At 41.5% G+C, this 19,241-nt stretch overlaps 1 protein-coding gene across 6 annotated transcripts in view; it reads left to right on the plus strand.

The window, feature by feature from the left end:
* srgap1a (SLIT-ROBO Rho GTPase activating protein 1a) overlaps positions 1-19,241 on the plus strand; it is a 76,573-nt gene that overhangs the window by 38,711 nt on the left and 18,621 nt on the right. For 4 of the 6 annotated variants that reach the window (XM_026176587.2, XM_026176588.2, XM_080304909.1 and 1 more), the window contains exons 4-15: positions 1,509-1,571; positions 4,340-4,519; positions 5,144-5,272; positions 7,489-7,710; positions 8,169-8,270; positions 11,965-12,162; positions 12,649-12,733; positions 13,702-13,729; positions 14,577-14,682; positions 16,468-16,528; positions 17,124-17,201; positions 17,353-17,487. In XM_026176587.2, coding sequence (XP_026032372.1) covers positions 1,509-1,571; positions 4,340-4,519; positions 5,144-5,272; positions 7,489-7,710; positions 8,169-8,270; positions 11,965-12,162; positions 12,649-12,733; positions 13,702-13,729; positions 14,577-14,682; positions 16,468-16,528; positions 17,124-17,201; positions 17,353-17,487 — 1,387 coding nt within the window. Of the gene's footprint in view, positions 1-1,508; positions 1,572-4,339; positions 4,520-5,143; positions 5,273-7,488; positions 7,711-8,168; positions 8,271-11,964; positions 12,163-12,648; positions 12,734-13,701; positions 13,730-14,576; positions 14,683-15,359; positions 15,394-16,467; positions 16,529-17,123; positions 17,202-17,352; positions 17,488-19,241 lie in introns of all 6 variants that reach the window. The other 2 variants (XM_026176585.2, XM_026176586.2) reach the window with 1 other exon arrangement.

Below are 19,241 nucleotides of genomic sequence, written 5' to 3' on the forward strand. Positions count from 1 at the left end.
AATCTGCGTAGAAGTACTCGCAGTCTTGCTGCGGTTCAGGTCGGTTGCATATGCACGGTTCAGTTATAGCCAAAAACTTGTGGTGTTTCGTGCAAGCGTGATCATGTCTGAGAACTCACTTGGGTCAGTGATGCATTTAACAGCATCTTGTGTCACAAGTAATAAACAACTACGGCACAATATATTGCACTGTGAAAATAAATGCATCCAGTTAACTTTGCTTCAGTGCTTGCTTCAGCTTATCTCTTTATGAACTGTATCGTGCGGCTAAAACTGGCAGACTGACTATTTGCAATTTCTTATTCAGTAAAATATAAAAACGGCTTTAAGACGACTCACAATCTGCAATGCTTTTGGTGTTTTTTTTTTGGTTTTTTTTGGATATAAATTCATGTTTTCTTCCCAAAGACATTGTGCACATTCAAACAGGTTTAGCTACATAACTAATTTCCTTGGCAACAACTGTTGCCATTGCAACAGTCTGAAGCCAGCATCAGGAATGTGCATCTTGTTGCTCGTGAACTCGCCCCAAATTTACCCTCACTCCTAAAATCATTGTGCTGCCTTTTTCAAAAACTCCCAATAGCCCCCTTTAATATTAAATGTAGTGTTTATTTCAGCATTATGGCTCTTAAAAAGACTACAATGCCCTCTATATCTTTAGAAAATAAATCCCCACTCTCTTACTACAGGAGCTGGCTTGATACCCACTCAGAAAGCTTGTCCATCATATCGCTGTGAGTGGCTCCCACAATGAGTTTTGTCTGAGGATAATTGGGTTTGATATAGGCCTGGTGCACAGGCCAAGGTTGTAATATCATCCAGGTGGCAACACTATAGTGGAGAGATCAAAAATTCATTGTCATGACTCATAATCTCATAAACATCTGATACGCTATATGAGTCAGTGTGAAAGAAATATGGAAGCTTCACTGTTAAATTAATAGTAAAGGCCTCTCTAAATCCATCACACCATCACTGTTAAACTGTATCCCACAACCATGAGATGCATTTCTGTGGGCGTGTGTGTGATAGCATTACTGAGTCAGCCTTGTGGCGCGGCTGATTGAGTTAACATATTTGGAAGAAATCTTTTACATTCAGGCGTAGAGGCCAGATAATGTGTTGAGCATGTGGACGCTGAAACTCTAGCGGTGTTCGATGATTTAAGTGGAAAAGCTAGCATGACACCGGCACCACTTTCACACACAAAAGCCTGTATTTGACACAGTATTATAAATGCACTCATCTGTTTTGTATGTGCACCATTAAGAGTAGAGAATGGTTTCACCTCAGTGGCACTTATATTAAACCTGATATAGAACGAACAGTGTGCATTTGCTGAAAAGATTTGTGAAGCTGCAGTTTAGTAATGGTTGTTCCCACAGTGCTTATACTGTGTTGTCTTTAAAGGGGAACTACCTGGATAGAACATGAATTTCTTGTGTGATAATGGTGATTTCTTTGTATTGCTCTTATTGTTTTTCCTTTTTGTATTTCTTTTACAGAGCAAAGAAATAGCCTTTCAGCTCCAGGAAGACTTAATGAAAGTCCTCAATGAGCTATACACAGTAAGTAGTAACGACTGCTATTTTTCACTAATGCACTTGAATACATTCATCTTGGCTGTGGTTGAGACTAGTTTATAGCATTGAGCTCAATAATTTCTTACTGTCTGTAACAACTTGATGTTTTTAACCCTGAAACTGGAAGATATCTGATGGATTCTAAATTAAACATTCAAGCAAATGTATTGCAAACAAAGTACAGGAAAAGTCACATTTCTTTGCACCACAAAAGCATAAAACTGTCCCCTTTACTCTCATAAATCAGCCATTCAAAGCTACAAACTTTCATCTCTGTGTTTGCTTGACTCATTACAGTTCATATTCTGTTTCTAATAGCTTTCATCACCAGTTTTTTTTTTTTTTTTTTGCTCTTGAAAACGACTCATGCAAAGTCACACTGGGAGGTCTGAGCCAAATAGCAACTTGCTCCCTATCATTCTTTATTTCTTTCAGTAGCTGACATCAGAGACAGACAGAAAACCTGGGAAAAGTCCAAGTTGCATTACACGCAACAAAGTTCTACATTCAAAATGAGAACCATTGTAATTATGCTATATGTGCCCAAGACTACTAGCTTGCAGGTTGCAAGAAACCAAACCATGGCTCTGAACCTGTCAACTCACAGGTTAAAATTTCACCCCAGTAGGTCAGTGAAATTTTACCAAGCTGTCAAACTGGTGCATCACACAGGCTGCACATGTGCAGTGTAGTTCCTAACGCTTTTCATTTGTATTGTTAGCAGCCTCTGTGTACCTTTGACCCTGCTAGTTACTGCCTTAACTTGACTATCAGCTCTGCTAGTCCTTGTATTCAATGCCTCACAGAAGCCATGGATATGCAAACTCCAGCAAACCCTTTAAAAAGTAAAATGAATGAAAAGTTAATGTTTGATATTTATTAAATATTGTGTATTACTGTAGCCTATGTATAGCGTGAGTAGCGTTTCATAAATAACAACAAACCTAAGGTTTAAAGCTTATGAAATATAATTCAGTAATACTGTTCATGTGTGTGATTTTGTGTTTTTAGTTGCTTTCCTGACGCATCGTCACCTTGCATGTACGGTGATGTAGCAACAAGTCAAATCAGTTGTTCTGCCTTCCCAGAACATTCACTGAAGATCAGTTCAGTTTGCTTATAGAGTCTCCAGTTACTCACCATGAAGGACTGAAGTTGGTTACACTTCCCCTGTGTGTAAAGGGGGCAGACCAGCCCTCGCTCCTCCAAACACAACAACGTGTTACTCTCGAGCTTAATGTGTGTCACTCTCACCACAGTCCACGCTGTAGATTTGGCCTGCTTTAACCCCAGTGGGAGGACACACGTGAGCACACACGCACACGCGCGCGCACACAGGGTAGCTGTTGCATCAGACAGCCGCAGTCCCAGTGTCGGCCACCGCCACTGAAATAACAGGTCTCGTCCGTGTCTAAATGTGTCCCTCTAAAAAAAGCGGTAAAGTAAACACAGCAGTGGCAGACTCCAGACCATTAAGTGAGGAGTACGCGGACCAAGGTCAGTCACCCATCTCTAAACTGGTTCCAGTTAAGCCAACCCCACCAAAGACGAAGGGCTCCAGACAAACCAGGCTTTGCTCTGTTGTTCCACTCGTACAGAAATAACTCACATTGGGGGAAAGATGTTTAGATTTTGAATGGGTGAGTCTCTATTTGTACTGAAGCTGAGGTTTTGTGCAGACAAATGTATTTCATACACAGGTTGTGGAGCTGTAATTTGCCGGAGTCAGTTCATTCCAGGTTAAACCGCTCTGTGCTCTATATTGCTGCCTTGGACGTTTGAATATAATTTTGGTCCTTCTACTTAGTTCAGTAGTTTTGGCCGACCGCCACGAACCATCAGCTCAGATCTCATTTCCTCTCCTCGTCATTTTCACCTGTTTTGTTTCTCTTCCTCCAAATGCTTCCCTAATGTCTTCATTTTCATGGATGTGTGGGGTTGAGTGGCCTATTCTGCTTTCAGACTTCACAATGACATCATGAATTTGTTTCAGTTTTCCTCTTACCATGCCACTGAGTCATCATTATTTTCCTATGAGTCCACTGTCTGTTTATCATCTATGTTAATAAGACTATCAGCTCTCAGCTCTCTTGTAAAGTTTGGAAAGTTCATTATTTGTATTTTGTAGTTAACCTGCTACTTGCAGCTGAGTCACTGCCTAATGGATCCATGGAGTACTGTGAGGAACGCAGGAGGAGGATGATTCAAGCTTTAGGAAGTAGCTCTAATCAGCAGGCCACTATCAGCGTAATAAACTTCTGCTGTGTTACATTGTTACAGTGTGAAGGCAAAACGGTGAATGACTTCAGCTTAAATGCGATTATAGCTTTAAGAAAAAGACACATTTTTGAAGTTTATGCTACATGAAGACATGAAGCCAGAGCCAAATACCATCTCATTAAAAAGCTGAATTGAAAGTCTAAAAATAGTCCTCTTGATAACTTCCTGAGTGCATCTTTTTAGTTTTTTGGCCTGTGTGGTTTGTGTACTTAACTAAACAAAAAAGACTCTTTGATTTGTGGTTCAGCACAAGAAGAACTGTGAGCGATGAGTGCTTTGACAGGAGTTGAATCGATAGGTGATAAATGAGTGAGTCAGAAGATGGAAGCCTTATTTGCGGGTTAGGTCACGATTAAGACGATGGATTATTCTGATCTTTGACCCCACAGGAACTAACCCAACACCCAGAGGCTGCTGCCTTTTTTGTTTTTTCTGGTCTTGAAATAAAACAATGCCTTTTCCTTCCTGTCCAGGTGATGAAGACGTATCACATGTACCACTCGGAGAGCATCAGCGCTGAGAGCAAGCTGAAGGAGGCTGAGAAGCAAGAAGAAAAGCAGATTGGCAGGGCTGATCCTGTCTTCAGCATTCGAATGGAGGAAAAATACCAGAGGCGCAGCTCTGTGAAGAAAATTGAGAAGATGAAAGAGAAGGTAAGATGCCAGGTGTTAAAGGCAGCAAAAGCCAGTAGTTGCACCATAAAAGAGAAAAAAATAACTGTTCAGTATTGAAAAAGAAAAAGACTCACCCAGGCTTTGTTTTCTTAGAACAGGCCTGTTGTCTGTTAAATCTCTGTGGCAAATGATTAAAGTCCAGGCAACTGATTTTTTTATAACACAAGTTTTCCAGGAATGCTTTTGGGAAGTCTTAAAATATGGGTGATCTGGAGTGTGTGAATCAGAGCCTAGTGCAGTGGTCAGCGCGTGTTGACTAACAGCCTCATGCTTCTCTGCTGAAGAGGAAGTGTAAGTTAAAAACTTCTGTCCCACACTGAGGTGTCCAAGTTGAAACCAAGGCCACAGCCTGGTTTTAGTTCATTTTTTTGTTTTTTTTCCGTACTTGGTCCTTTTCATGCCAGACTGTAACTTATCTCTAACGTTGCCTAAAATGTTTTGTTTTGACAGTAATCTAGTCCCAGCACTGTGACTCGCTGTGCGTGCAGAGACATGAAAGCATAATCACTTGTCAAAAGGCAAATCTTCACTCATTAAATTCACCCCGTCTCGCTCGCTCTGTTGTTGTCTGTTTCTCATTTTTGCTTCTAATTCTCTCATCAGCGTCAAGCCAAGTACTCCGAGAACAAGCTGAAGTCGATCAAAGCGCGGAACGAGTACCTGCTGACGCTGGAAGCGACAAACTCATCCGTTTACAAATACTACATCCACGACTTGTCGGACTTAATTGATGTAAGTATGAAACCACGGGATTTTGGCAGTCGTGTTGTGAGCCAGCTTCTTCTTCTTCTTCTGCACACACTTTTTTTGCCTCAAGTGAGACTGAGGAGAATATTAATAATCAGAACACACACGTTTTAAGTGGTGGTCTTTTGTTTTTTTACTTTCCAATGCAGATTTTGGGAGATGGATACTGGTTGGTACATGTAGTAGTAATAATAATAATAATGTATTTTCCCGGAATAATTTTATATGGAAAATTTGGCAATTAAATGCCTATACACAATTAATCAAAAGCATTGTTGCACAACAATGGAAGAGTGCCTGCACTGCAGATGTCTCTGCATTCGTTTTTGGCCTCTTGAAATTTTCTTTGACTGATACAGATTAAACTGTGGTATTTAACATATTGATTTATTGTCCAAACAATCAATGTATGCATCAGTACTTTTATTCGTCCTGATAAACAATGTCAAAAATACCCAGCAAATCAGTAGTGTTGTTGTTAAGTTGATAATAATTGTGCGCCACCACAGTACCGGTGCGGATAAGTTATATGATGATACCAGGCTGCTATAGGACAGTTAGATTATGGAGAAGATTACCCAACCTTAATCACTACTTCACCCCTTTTTATAGACATTGAACCCCCACCCCCACCCCCGGTTAAGATTTTCTCATATTTGTTTGAGCTTCTTATGCAAAAGACCAATTACTGCTCAGGGCTTTTTCTCTGACCTTCAGAAGAAAGACTGATGACTTTAGCAGCTGTGCTTAATATAAGAGTTCTGGACACTAGACTGTGGGATGGAAATTATAGTGCAGGACCAAATTAAAGCAGCTTTATTAACTTTGGTGATGAAAGCTATTCTTTCCTCCTACCATACTCTGTCATTATTGAAATCCTATGTTTAATATTTAGTTATACATTATGTAACAGCTATTTTTCACATGTTTCAGATTGGTTGAATAAAAAGGGGGCGTGGCCCTGAACTGGCTTCTTTTTTATATTAAAGACAATTGTTACCTAATCTGATCATGTTGTTTTTCTTTGTTTTGCTTTATGCAATACAGATATATGACTTATTCACAGTTTCATTACCTGAGTCATTTCTTTTTCTTTTTTTTTTTTTTGAAAGAGAGAGATAAACTTACTGCACCACTTTCTGTCGCGTTTCTAAGGAAACCGGAGACGGCTGGGATTTTGGCAAGTGTTTGGGTTTTTATATTCCAGACAGGACTGAAGGAGAGAAGAGAGGGAGAGAGAAATGCAACCTCTATTCAGCGGCATGCTGTGCGCTGAAATTACCCCTCTCCCTGCTTTGCTCAGAAGCCTTCACATCTCACCAGGGCGTGTGTGTGTGTGTGATTGTGTGTGTGATTGTGTGAGAGATGCTCTCTGCGTGAGCTTTGTGTGCAGGCTCACAAGCATTTGTTTATTGATGAAGAGACTTTTTATAGTGAAAAACAAAGTGTACAAGCAGGCTGGTTGTAGCATCGTGTTTGACAGTTGTTCAGGCCATTTTGTGTTTCTCTGTGTGGAGCTCTAGGTGGGTGCTGTTGTTAGCAGTGACCTTGGCAAATCAGATCCCGGAGGTACGGCTCGAGTCGTGCAACACAGAGGCAATACTTTTGGCTCAGAAAGTGATGTCATTTAGTCTCTTTTTTTTTTTAACCATAAAATGTAGCCAGCTTTGCTCATTTATATTTTTATAAACATTTTTATTGCATCCACGGTTTATAATTTACATCATCTAAATAAAAATAAGCACAGCAAAATAATTAGTAACACAAAGTCACTCTTTGTCTGGTATTACACACCAGGTCTGTGCAAATGAACTCCTTTCTCTTCTTGTCATTGGTTTGCTATTGCTACTATCGCTGAGGGTGGCTTTTTCACTGTCACCGAGTGCTCCTTTGCATCACGGTCTGGATTTACAGAAACCACTTTGAAATGCATTTGTCACACTTGGAATCAACTGCAGGTTTCTTTATCTGCTTAACATGTGAAGAAATAACCAACGCGGCTAAGTAACAATAGTCTGTGGGTGAATTATTCAGTTACTTTTTTGCCAAAGGTTGAGTGTAAAGTTGATGAATAATAATAACTGAATGATTTTGTTTAACCCTCTTAAATTAAAGCTGAAAGTCTAAGCTCCATAATAATCAACCATAATTGATAAAATCAATTTACTAATCTGCCTTTTTTCTTTTTTTTTTCCATCCAGTGCTGTGATTTGGGTTATCATGCCAGTCTGAATCGTGCCCTGCGGACTTACCTGTCTGCCGAATATAACTTGGAGACGTCACGCCACGAGGGTCTTGACATCATCGAAAATGCAGTGGACAGTTTAGATCCACGAAGTGACCGACAGAGGTTCATGGAGATGTACCCTACGGCCTTCTGTCCTCCAGCAAAATTTGAGTTCCAGCCTCACATGGGAGACGAAGTATGTGGTGCAGCTGGATTTTATCTAATAAGTGGTGCAAATATACTGAATACCTTTGAGCTTAATTTTGAAAAATAAAAATATCTCAGCATTAGTCAGATATTCAGTGGCTTGAGTGCAGCTTTTTATTGCGTATGGGCTGCTGGATCAGGTTTTATGGGGTACTGAAATTAACAAATCATGTGTTATTACGTCCCCTGAAGTCATGAAGCTCAACATGTGTTAGGGATTTTACTGTTTGGCTGGCACTCTGCTGATAGCGTGTCTGTTTACTAGCTGTTTTTGCATCGGTGTCTGCATTCATTTGGGAGACGTCACTGTGGTTTGCCTTGCAATTGGAAAAAGAATTTGGATGCCTACATCCTGTTTAAATTTAGAGCTTACGTGACCTTGTTCCTCTGATAGCTTGAAATTTCAGGTACATGCTCAGTGATGCTGTGATTTGTCTATATTTCCAGGTATGTCAGATCTCAGTGCAGCCACCAGTGAATGGGGAGCTTATACTGAGGTTCCAGCAGCTGCAGTCTCGTATCGCTACTCTGAAGATTGAAAATGAAGAGGTAAAATGGGGGCAAGAAAAATGGAAATCGCAATCCAGGTGTTTGTGTTGCAGGGGGTTTAGTTGCGTCAAACATGTCTCAGTTTTGTTGTCTGCCTGAGATTTGGCAGCTTTGTTATGTGTTTATTTGTTGGATGCACGGTGCTGACAGTGAATTAAAGATGCTCAACAAAGTTAACTTCAGCCAGAAGTCATCCAAGGTGAGATGGAAAATAGTTATAGATGAGACTCAAGCTTACAAACTGTGTTTTTTCTTCTTGCTCATGCCCCGAAGGTAGCCTCTGAAAGCCTCTCTGTGAAGCCTGTCGTTTTGCTCCCACCTGTGCTGCATTGACATTGTGGGTGCTTCTTTGCTTCTCAGGCTCTTTTGTTTTAATGCATCTGCAGCATGCCTGAGTAAATTTACATTTTGTTTTCTTGAAAATGGAGAAGAAAGGCTTTTTGTTGGTTCAGAGTGCAGTCACCTCCATCGGGCTGTTACTTTGTATCACGTCTGACCTGCTTCTCCTTTCTGCTTCTCTCCCTCCACATCGCTGCACTTTCTTCTTTTATCCTCTTACAAAGACACAGGAGCAGGCCTCACAACTTCATCTGCACTCATCATCATTTTAGATTCCCTTTGATCAGATGGTCAAATCTTTAGTTAAACAGACGTCTAAACTATACGTCTACAGGAATGAACTATGAGTGCAGAATAACAGTATGTGCGGCTTTTTTGAATATGCAAAATACATTCATTAACTTTATTAATTGAATTTATCAAGCTTTATGACAGAATGTGTGTATGTGTATATACACATACACCCCACGTCATTAGAAGAAAATATCAGTCAGTCAGTGGTGAAAATGATCCTCAGTCACAGCCTATTTACTGAGACTCAGATTGTGGTGTTTCATGGACTATAACCAGACGAGTCAGAGTCCTGTTGGCGTCACCACAGTTTGTCTGCAGTACGTATAGTGTTTAATCAACTGTGCATATACTTGTGACTGTGTGTGTGGTTGAAAAGCCCCGGTTGCTTCATGCCCTTGTCCTCCTGCCTCGCTGAAGCGGATGTCCTGGTGGGTCAAAATTGGAGGGCGCCGCTGCCTCATGTTAGGATCACCAGATGGCCCCTCTTCCTGGGCATGATGTGCCAGATACATCCTTGGAAAATGAACTTTCTAAGCACTGTGGCGACCTAAAAGCTGGACTGTCAAACGTACGAGGGAGAAGGAGCGTCTGTCTTTATCTGGACAGGAAAAACTACAGGGCAGTGCTTCATAGAGAAGTGCAGCTGCTTCCTCAAACCTCTTTGGCTCCCGTGAAGTTGGTGAAAGAAAACATTGCTGAATAATTTACTCTGCATTGGCGCTGGATAGAGTGCAACACAGGGAGAAGGACGCTGGATTTCACTTTTATTTAGGCGTAGGGCTTAGCATAATCCTGCTGGATTTCTTTCATCAAAAAACTCATTTCTCTAAGGACATAATTTCATTTCTCCTCATCAGTCAGTCAGTGTGATTTGTCTTTTTGCAGACTTAATAATCTGCCCATTTAGATCTCATTTGCCTCTGCATGACCCAGTGCTCACACAGACTAATTTTCCTCCTCTGATTTCTGCCGTCTTCTCCTGCAAATACACAAGCACACTTAATGGTTATTCTCAAGATGTTTCACACTAAACCCTGGCAATCTAATAGCATCATCTTTGCAGGGAGTGTTTGTTTTTCCTCCAGATAAATATCAAGGAAGCACATCAAAGCCTGTGTGTGTGCTCATAGCGGAAGATCAGCGAATTACCCACTTACTGTACTGCCGGGTCTGTTGAAAGCTGTGGACTGCAGTCTGACTTCTGATGACGGATGTAGGATTAACTAGGAGTGGTGTGCTTCCCTGCAGAATAAACCTTTATTCCACTTTTTTGCGACTGGAATTATTTTTTGCTTTTAACAGTGCTGAAGTTCAGTTTAGATAATGATGGCTACTTGCTTACTTTTGGAACGTCTATATCAAAGTATAGAGACACCGGATTTATGGTTTATAATTTACGGATTAACACGCATATCCACCGAGTCTCTCTAAGAGCTCTGCTGTAACTGAGCCCTGCACCGAACACTGGTAACTATCCGTCTGCTGTATAATGGATAAACTCAACAACTTTTTCACTAGGAGCATTTCTATCACACATGCATGGCTCTTGTCTTCATGATGACAGCTGGGCCTCTCGCCTCCATGGTGCCACTCTGAATGAGGCTGCCAGGAACACAGGGAGAGGAACTCAAACGCACTCAGTCTAACCAACAGCTACATGTTAGAAGTTACCTGTCATTGTGTAAATTTGCCTTTTTAGTCATTTGAAAGTTTCACTTTACTGAATCTAGCATTTCATGTTCCGTGTCTGCGTGTTTCCTTTCCTTCATGAAAGGTGGGATAACTACATCCATTCTGTGTGCACGAGCATGTGTGCACGAGCATGTGTGCACGAGCATGTGTGCACGAGCATGTGTGTCAGCAGTGTAATTCATCACAGCAACACATGAAAGCTGAAAAGTCTTCTTTGGTTTTCAGGGCGACTCTTTTTTTTTTCTTCTTCTTTGAAGGTGAAATGAGTCACGGGTCAGGCAGTTTAAAAGAAACAATCCACAGTTGTCTCAGTGTGTATAATTGTAACACGAGGAATTCGCCTTGTTCTTTCATTACCTCTGAGCTTGCGCTCACTAAATAACTGACAAATGGGGTCACTACCTTTTGAGGTGAGGTCATTCTGATCATTAAGGATAATCAAGAGGAATTCCAGCTGCATTACATTCAGGGTCCCATTGACCTGTGCGTTCCCCACCTTTTTAAAATCTCAGTAAGTGAACTGACATGGTGAGTGTCTCCATGAAATGCTGCAGTTTTGCTTAATTTTTCCAGGGAAGTGCTTGTTGGTGGGTTTTTGTGTTGTCGTTGTTGTTGTTTGGGGTTTTTTGTGGCTTTTCCACATCAGTGATTCATGTTCACACTTAACACACTTCAGTTTAGTCTCTTATGCCTCCCTGTCTGCCTCCTTTACTTTCTCTGTTTATATTTGCTCTGTTTGTATTGCCATTGGTCCATACTCTGCAAGTGCCTTGATCCCTTATATACATATTTACATTTGGGATGACTCTGAAGGCTTAAACGTGCCAAAGTGTGCACACACACATCAGTTTTTCCCCCTGGATGTGTGTGTGCGCGTCTTTAACTTTTATCTACTCTCTCATTTGAATGTCACATGTTGTGCCATCTTATGTCATAATATTATGGACACAGTTATGCCCTGCAGCTCTTGCAGCAGTGGTCGAACATCTTTCACACTAAGTGGTGGGGCATGCTTGGCCAAGTCCTGGTGTTTATAAGCTCTGAGAGAAGAACTGTTGACAGGAAGACGTGGTTATGAAAATGGATCTTAAAAGCCTACAGCTCAATCTGGCATTTCCATCTGACACTGTTCACCTCTGCACCCCGTGAGTGTGAACACAATGATAAATAAGTCACTTTGAACCGTCGGGAAATTCTTTTATTTTAGGGAACATTCACCTCGTCAGAAACCACCTGAATTTTAAAGTGTGTCTTGGGATAGAGAGTGGTTTTCAGGGAGTGAAGTGAGTTTCTGTGTATAGTGAGATGGTAACATAGTGATATAGAAGAGATGACATCAGCTTTTTCTCACCTTCTCTTCTTTTCACAGATCAAAAAGACATCAGAGGCAACCCTGACCACCATCCAGGACATGGTGACCATTGAAGACTACGATGTGTCTGAGTGCTTCCACCACAGCCGGTCCACCGAATCAGTCAAGTCCACAGTGTCGGAGACGTACCTCAGCAAGCCCAGCATCGCCAAGAGGAGAGCCAACCAGCAAGAGACGGAGCAGTTCTACTTCATGGTGAGTGCAGAGATGATGTCTGCTGCAAGTTAGCGAAAGTAATGACTTTAAAATTTATTTTTAATGTAGAAAACAGAAATAAATATCAAATCCATGCTGTCTGTAATGCAGCTTTACAACAGATTCATTCCTGTGTGATCATAAACCACAGAATCTATATAATAAATCTTAGAACATGTAGTCAAAGCTTTTATCTATATATGAATATACTTGATATTTGGGTTGTAGGTGATGTTTAACTTATGCACATCATTCCTATGAAATCTTTGATCAGCTGGCAGAGGAGTAACTGCCCCAGAATATCTCCAGCTGCCAGCTGCAATCTTGTTTCAATCCAGGGATGGACATGCTCTGATAAGGGCTTCTAAAAGGGGCGCTTAGCACGTCCTTTTGCCCTTGGCTGCTTCATCACAGACTGCCGTCTTAAGAGTGGGTGCTCCTGCCGGTGCTCAGGGCTGCTGGGTAATTACTCTAAATTCTCCACAGAAATTCCGTGAGTTTTTGGAAGGCAGCAATCTCATCTCCAAACTGCAGGCCAAGCACGACTTGCTGAAGAGGGCACTTGGTGAAGGTACATTCACGACCCTGTATTTACCCTTAGACTCTTCACTGTATTGTACTTGTGCTTAATTCATACCTTAAAATGGGAAATGTTCTACCAGCCAAAATGACTTATTAACCCCAATCAATACCCAAACATCTAGTGTAACAAATAATTGTGTACTTTACTGAATTCTATTATATTTGGCAGTCCATCTTGAGCAAATTCAGTCTATTCTGTGGCAAACTTCCTGTTGTTTGTTTGCTTTTGTCACCAGTCAGAGCTCTTAGATTGTAATCTGGTTTAAAACCAGGCAAGTCAGAGCCGAGGGGCAATAATGAACTTGTATTATCCATCTTAGTGATTGATTTGCTTGAAACCTAATGGCCTGCCATGTATAAGAACAGGCCCCCCTTGTTCTACACTGGTAGGATCTCCTAAAGGGCTCAGCTTGTATTTGTCAGTTCATTGTTCTAACAGGCAGTCCCGGTGGTCTCCTTCAAATTCGACGCTGAATGATTAATGAAGCCTTAAGTTAAGAGGAAGAAAAAACCCTCCTGTTTCTCCCACATGCTACTTAGTCATTTTGGTGTCTGCATGAAGTACAGTTTGAGTCACCCAAAAAATTTGAGCGTCTTCCTGTTATGCGAAACCATTTGGTAGTTATTTTTGCTTCATCTTCTTTTGCTTGTTTTAAACTTAGCTCTGTGTATTGTGTGCGTGTGCATGCGCCCATAACTTTTAAAAGTGCATCTGTGTCCTCTTAGATGTTTGAACTACATTTTGATGTAACCGTCTCGGCACAGGTTATAATATTATGTGGAAAAACAGTGTGTATGGGTTTCTTTTGGATTGCTCAAAAGGCCAGTGGTTGTGAGCAGATGGCAAATGCTTTGTTAGCCATATGCACAATTCCCTGCAGGGACTGCAGTGATGAGTCTTGGCATGTCCACCCAACTAACTTCTTGTCACACCTTGTCTCTTTTCTCATATCTCAGGCCACCGAGCTGAATACATGACCACAAGGTAAAGTAGACACATCAGCACCTGTGCATATTCACTTCCCTTTCAACAGCGACTGAAACTTCAGGACAGTTTTTCTTTTCACTACTTCTGTAGTTACATAACTTAGCTAGTTATACTAGTTTTATATATTATGATATTTCTGTCAGTAAGTTCTAGGACCTCTCTTCCTTTGATGCACATGGGTGGACACCATATACAGGGAGACCAGCAGAAATCAGTGACAGCTGATGGCGTTGATGAAGTCGGACACACAACAAAATGAAAGGCTGAGATAGAGACAGGTTGCAAAGGGTTCTGCAGTAGTAGACATAGGCCGGTTAAAGCAATTTAAAGAGAGTCGCTATCGACTGACGTTGGCTGGCTGTTATCAGCAGATAATATGCTTAATTTGATGAAAGGAACCCTATTTGGTGGCTAGTAACTCAACAAGGAATAGAAGTTTAATTTGAACTTGCCTCTTCGAGGAGGAAAATTTACTCTTAAGTCCTCCAGATGTCAAGAACAGAATTATAACATACACACTAACTAAAAGGGACTGTCACCTGCAGGCTCTGTCACGAGGTGGATGCTGACACATACAAAGCTCCCAGTGGGTCTGGCATTTCTCTGGCCTGTTGTATCTGGTGGAGGATTAAAAAAAGGCTATAAAGAAAATGTTATTTCATGGGTTTCAGCTGTGTTTGAAAAAATACCCTTATTCATCCATCCAGCCATCACCTGGAGTTGAAAGGTTTTGAAGATTAGTCATCCTCCTCTTCAGTTCAGGTTTTGAAAGGACATAAATGTGCAAAGAGGGAAACCACAAAATGCATTGTTTGCCTTTTCTGATTCATTCTTTGTGTTCTAGACATCCCAATGGGCCGTACAGAACCCTCACTGGCACCCGGCGGGCTAGACCCCGCTCTGTTTTTAATGTTAGGTTATTTAATGGCAATTTGGAGTCATTTATTAAGGTACTGATTGCCAGTCTCCCGCTTGACTGTTCACCTTCTCCTATCCGTTTTCTATTTCCCTCTGGCTTTCTGGTCATTTTGGTGGGTTCCCCCGTAAGCGTCTTAGCTTTGATCATCATTTATCAACAACAAAACATGAACATTTGTGCTAAGATGGATTCTGGAAACCTTCCTCATGAGTCAGCGAGCTCTGGCGGTCTGTTTCTCAGATGTGTGGGGTGGTGGCATTGATAGATTTGGAGGGCAGCAGGAGGAAGGGAACAGCAGTTGGAAGGATAAATGTTTGTCTCCATCAGCTCCCCTGACTCACTGCTGACCTGGCATCACTGAGCTGCTCTGGCGGGAGATATTCTCTCCTCCGCTTCCAGAGTAAGAGCAGAGGCCAGTGAAAACAGCAGGATAGATGGCAGTCGGGGAGCGGATGCCAAACTGATAAGGTGTGCTGCCCCCCTCCTCCGGTCTCTTCACTGCCTCTCGCCGGTGGCCGTGTCGAGTCCTGCCTGATCCTGTCCAGTTCCTGCTGTTTTGTTATGGGTTTGATGCCAGCACAGAGTGGAATGTGACGCTCTCTTAGTAAAAGCTTTGGTGGGAAGCTGCTGAGGTGCTAATCTGGATCTTGCTTTTTTCCCCTTTTTCCATCTCTGATCATCTCCGACTCTTGCAACATTTCTCTTTAGCCGTGGACGACGGAACTCACACACTCGACATCAGGTAGAAACTCTGAGGCATGTTGGGGGGCTCGTGCTGCGAACCTTTTCTCATTTCCTGTATCTATTCTGTACTAACAAGTTATTTACCTGCCACTTAGACAGACTGAGTTGAAGGTTACAGCTGTAGTTTCAGTTGTCTGTGCAAATTTCTATTCCTTATAGATCAAAATCAGTCTCTCATATCCAAAGAGATCGCATTACATAATCTAGCAGCACCCCGGCTTCTGCCTCAACCCTCACTGCTGCACTCCAGCCATAGCTAGTCGATTTTAGTATGGCTGCTGCGTTTGGGCTCATTGTATACCCCTGAGGGCTGTAAACAGATCCACTGTATCAATAAAAGCATGTACCGAGTCCCCGTCCAGCAGTGATTTACAAGAGGAGCCAGCACACAGGCAGAAGGAGAGTTGAGTGCACATCCAAGTGCTCTTATCTGGCCATTTTAGGCCCGAACTTCATATGGAGTCTGTGCCCTTTTGGATAAGCTCTTGTTAATTTAAGCACAGCTCTGGATTGTTTGCATAAAAAAAGACATAAGGCATGTTTAAGCACATTTCAATAGGCCTCCGGTGTTGCTATTCCAGTTGGTTAGTGATTTTTGTATACTTAGTGATAATCCACGACATCCATGAAACTGAGCAAAGGAATAGCTGTGAGGTCAAGTCAGTCTGTCTTAATAAGATCACACTTTGTATTTAAACTTACCAGCTTCACTTTCACTGGGTGTGCATGATTATATTCTTTTAACGGCTCCTATTGGGCCGCAATCAATACATTGAACCAGTCAGCAGTCTGCATGCACCAGATATGCATTAAGAAAACACAAAAGTGAGACACGTGTTTTAATTGATCAGATTTTGGAAAAATTACCTCCTCAAAATGTGATATAATCCTGATTATTACATATTTTTTGCACAATTTTGATTTTATGTGTTAATGAAGAAAAACAAGGACATTATACACCAGTGATTTTTTATTTTTTTTTTGTAACAAATCACTGAAAGAAATGTAGTATCGGTTAGGCTCTTAAACATGTAACAAAATGACGAATTACTCATCTGACTTTTCTTCAAAGGACTCTGGACAAGCTATTCCTCGTGTGGTTGAGAGTTGTATTCGCTACATAAATTTGTATGGTGAGTAGCATACTGTCAGCCCTTACAGTGTTACAGTAGTTGCTGTATTTATACCTTCTTTGAGGTCTTCTTATAACCCAACCAACTTTATCTAGTGTGGGACAAAGTAACACTTTCACAGATGCAGATGTTGGAGTTTCAGTTTATTCCATGGAAATGTGCAAATTCCGCCCTGTTTATCTTTATGTGGTCTCTTCTACTGAAATTCCCATACATACATTCTCCCATACAGTGAGAAACCTCTCACTTGTATGACTGTTGAGTTTAAATATCACTGACTAAAGCAGATTTATAATTCTAAGCATTGAAAGGTGTGACTGTAGAGAACATCCTCTGCATCTTGTCTGGCAACCAACTGATGACACTCAGAGATAAATCTAAAAAAATATTGCAGGCTAGTTACAGTAACTTAATCTTGCTTAGTAAAGGGCATGTTTTTTGATTACTAGTAATGATATGAATAATGAGTAATTTTGATCTTCCTTAGGATGTGTCATTTTGGGCAATTTGTTTTCTCATCTGTATGACCACAGGTGGATTAAAGCTCATGAGTTGGTCTTCTGCTCTTTCTTTGTTTTGTTTTTTCCCTGTACAGGCCTCCAGCACCAAGGAATATTTCGTGTACCTGGATCCCAGCTGGAAGTCAACGACATCAAGAACTCATTTGAGAGAGGTACCGGGGTTCTGTTTTCACTATAAAAGATGCTTGTCAACAGCTTGATCTCTACTATATTTGTTTCCAATTTTATTTTTAATTAGGTATATGTCTAAAATGATGCAATAAAATAAATCCAACTTGACCTGCTCGCTTCTCTTTGTTTTAGGAAATGACCCTCTGGCAGACGATGAGAATAATCATGACATCAATTCGGTGGCTGGCGTTCTCAAACTGTACTTCCGAGGTCTGGAGAACCCTCTTTTCCCCAAAGAGAGGTTCAATGAGCTGCTGTCCTGCATCAGTAAGAACATATTTTTGTGTATTATCAGTCAGTCGCTTTTTATGAGTGATTGATTGTTTGTTTTCTGTAACAAGTTTTATTTATTTACATACTTATTTTAAATACTTTGCGTTACAGTGAAGAGCATATTTTTCTAATTTAGATGGATTTAGATCCTGGTGATTTTATTGTCTTAAAGACCTAAAATAATTAGCTCTCATATCATCTTATATTATACACTGTAGCCTTGTGGGGGGGGGGGGGGGGGGGGGGTTATACATACAGTGGGGCAAAAAAGTATTTAGTCAGCCACCGATTGTGCAAGTTCCCCCACCTAAAATGATGACAGAGGTCAGTAATTTGCACCAGAGGTACACTTCAACTGTGAGAGACAGAATGTGAAAAAAAAATCCATGAATTCACATGGTAGGATTTGTAAAGAATTTATTCGTAAATCAGGGTGGAAAATAAGTATTTGGTCACCTCAAACATGGAAAATCTCTGGCTCTCACAGACCTGTAACGTCTTCTGTAAGAAGCTTTTCTGTCCCCCACTCGTTACCTGTATGAATGGCACCTGTTTGAACTCATCATCTGTATAAAAGACACCTGTCCACAGCCTCAAACAGTCAGACTCCAAACTCCGCCATGGCCAAGACCAAAGAGCTTTCGAAGGACACCAGGAAAAGTATTGTAGACCTGCACCAGACTGGGAAGAGTGAATCTACAATAGGCAAGCAGCTTGGTGTGAAAAAATCAACTGTGGGAGCAATCATCAGAAAATGGAAGACATACAAGACCACTGATAATCTCCCTCGATCTGGGGCTCCACGCAAGATCTCATCCCGTGGGGTCAAAATGATCATGAGAACGGTGAGCAAAGATCCCAGAACCACACGGGGGGACCTGGTGAATGACCTGCAGAGAGCTGGGACCAAAGTAACAAAGGTCACCATCAGTAACACACTACAACGGCAGGGAATCAAATCCCGCAGTGCCAGACGTGTTCGCTGCTGAAGCCAGTGCATGTCCAGGCCCGTCTGAAGTTTGCCAGAGAGCACATGGATGATACAGCAGAGGATTGGGAGAATGTCATGTGGTCAGATGAAACCAAAGTAGAACTTTTTGGTATAAACTCAACTCGTCGTGTTTGGAGGAAGAAGAATACTGAGTTGCATCCCAAGAACACCATACCTACTGTGAAGCATGGGGGTGGAAACATCATGCTATGGGGCTGTTTTTCTGCCAAGGGGACAGGACGACTGATCCGTGTTAAGGACAGAATGAATGGGGCCATGTATCGTGAGATTTTGAGCCAAAACCTCCTTCCATCAGTGAGAACTTTGAAGATGAAACGAGGCTGGGTCTTCCAACATGACAATGATCCAAAACACACCGCCCGGGCAACAAAGGAGTGGCTCCGTAAGAAGCATTTGAAAGTCCTGGAGTGGCCTAGCCAGTCTCCAGACCTCAACCCCATAGAAAATCTGTGGTGGGAGTTGAAAGTCCGTGTTGCTCGGCGACAGCCCCAAAACATCACTGCTCTCGAGAAGATCTGCATGGAGGAATGGGCCAAAATACCAGCTACTGTGTGTGCAAACCTGGTAAAGACCTATAGTAAACGTTTGACCTCTGTTATTGCCAACAAAGGTTATGTTACAAAGTATTGAGTTGTATTTTTGTTATTGACCAAATACTTATTTAACTTGCACAATCGGTGGCTGACTAAATACTTTTTTGCCCCACTGTATCCGATAATGAAAGTTTGAACATTTT

The sequence above is a fragment of the Astatotilapia calliptera genome, chromosome 7, assembly GCF_964374335.1.
Source record: "Astatotilapia calliptera chromosome 7, fAstCal68.1, whole genome shotgun sequence".
Taxonomy (NCBI): Eukaryota; Metazoa; Chordata; class Actinopteri; order Cichliformes; family Cichlidae; genus Astatotilapia; species Astatotilapia calliptera.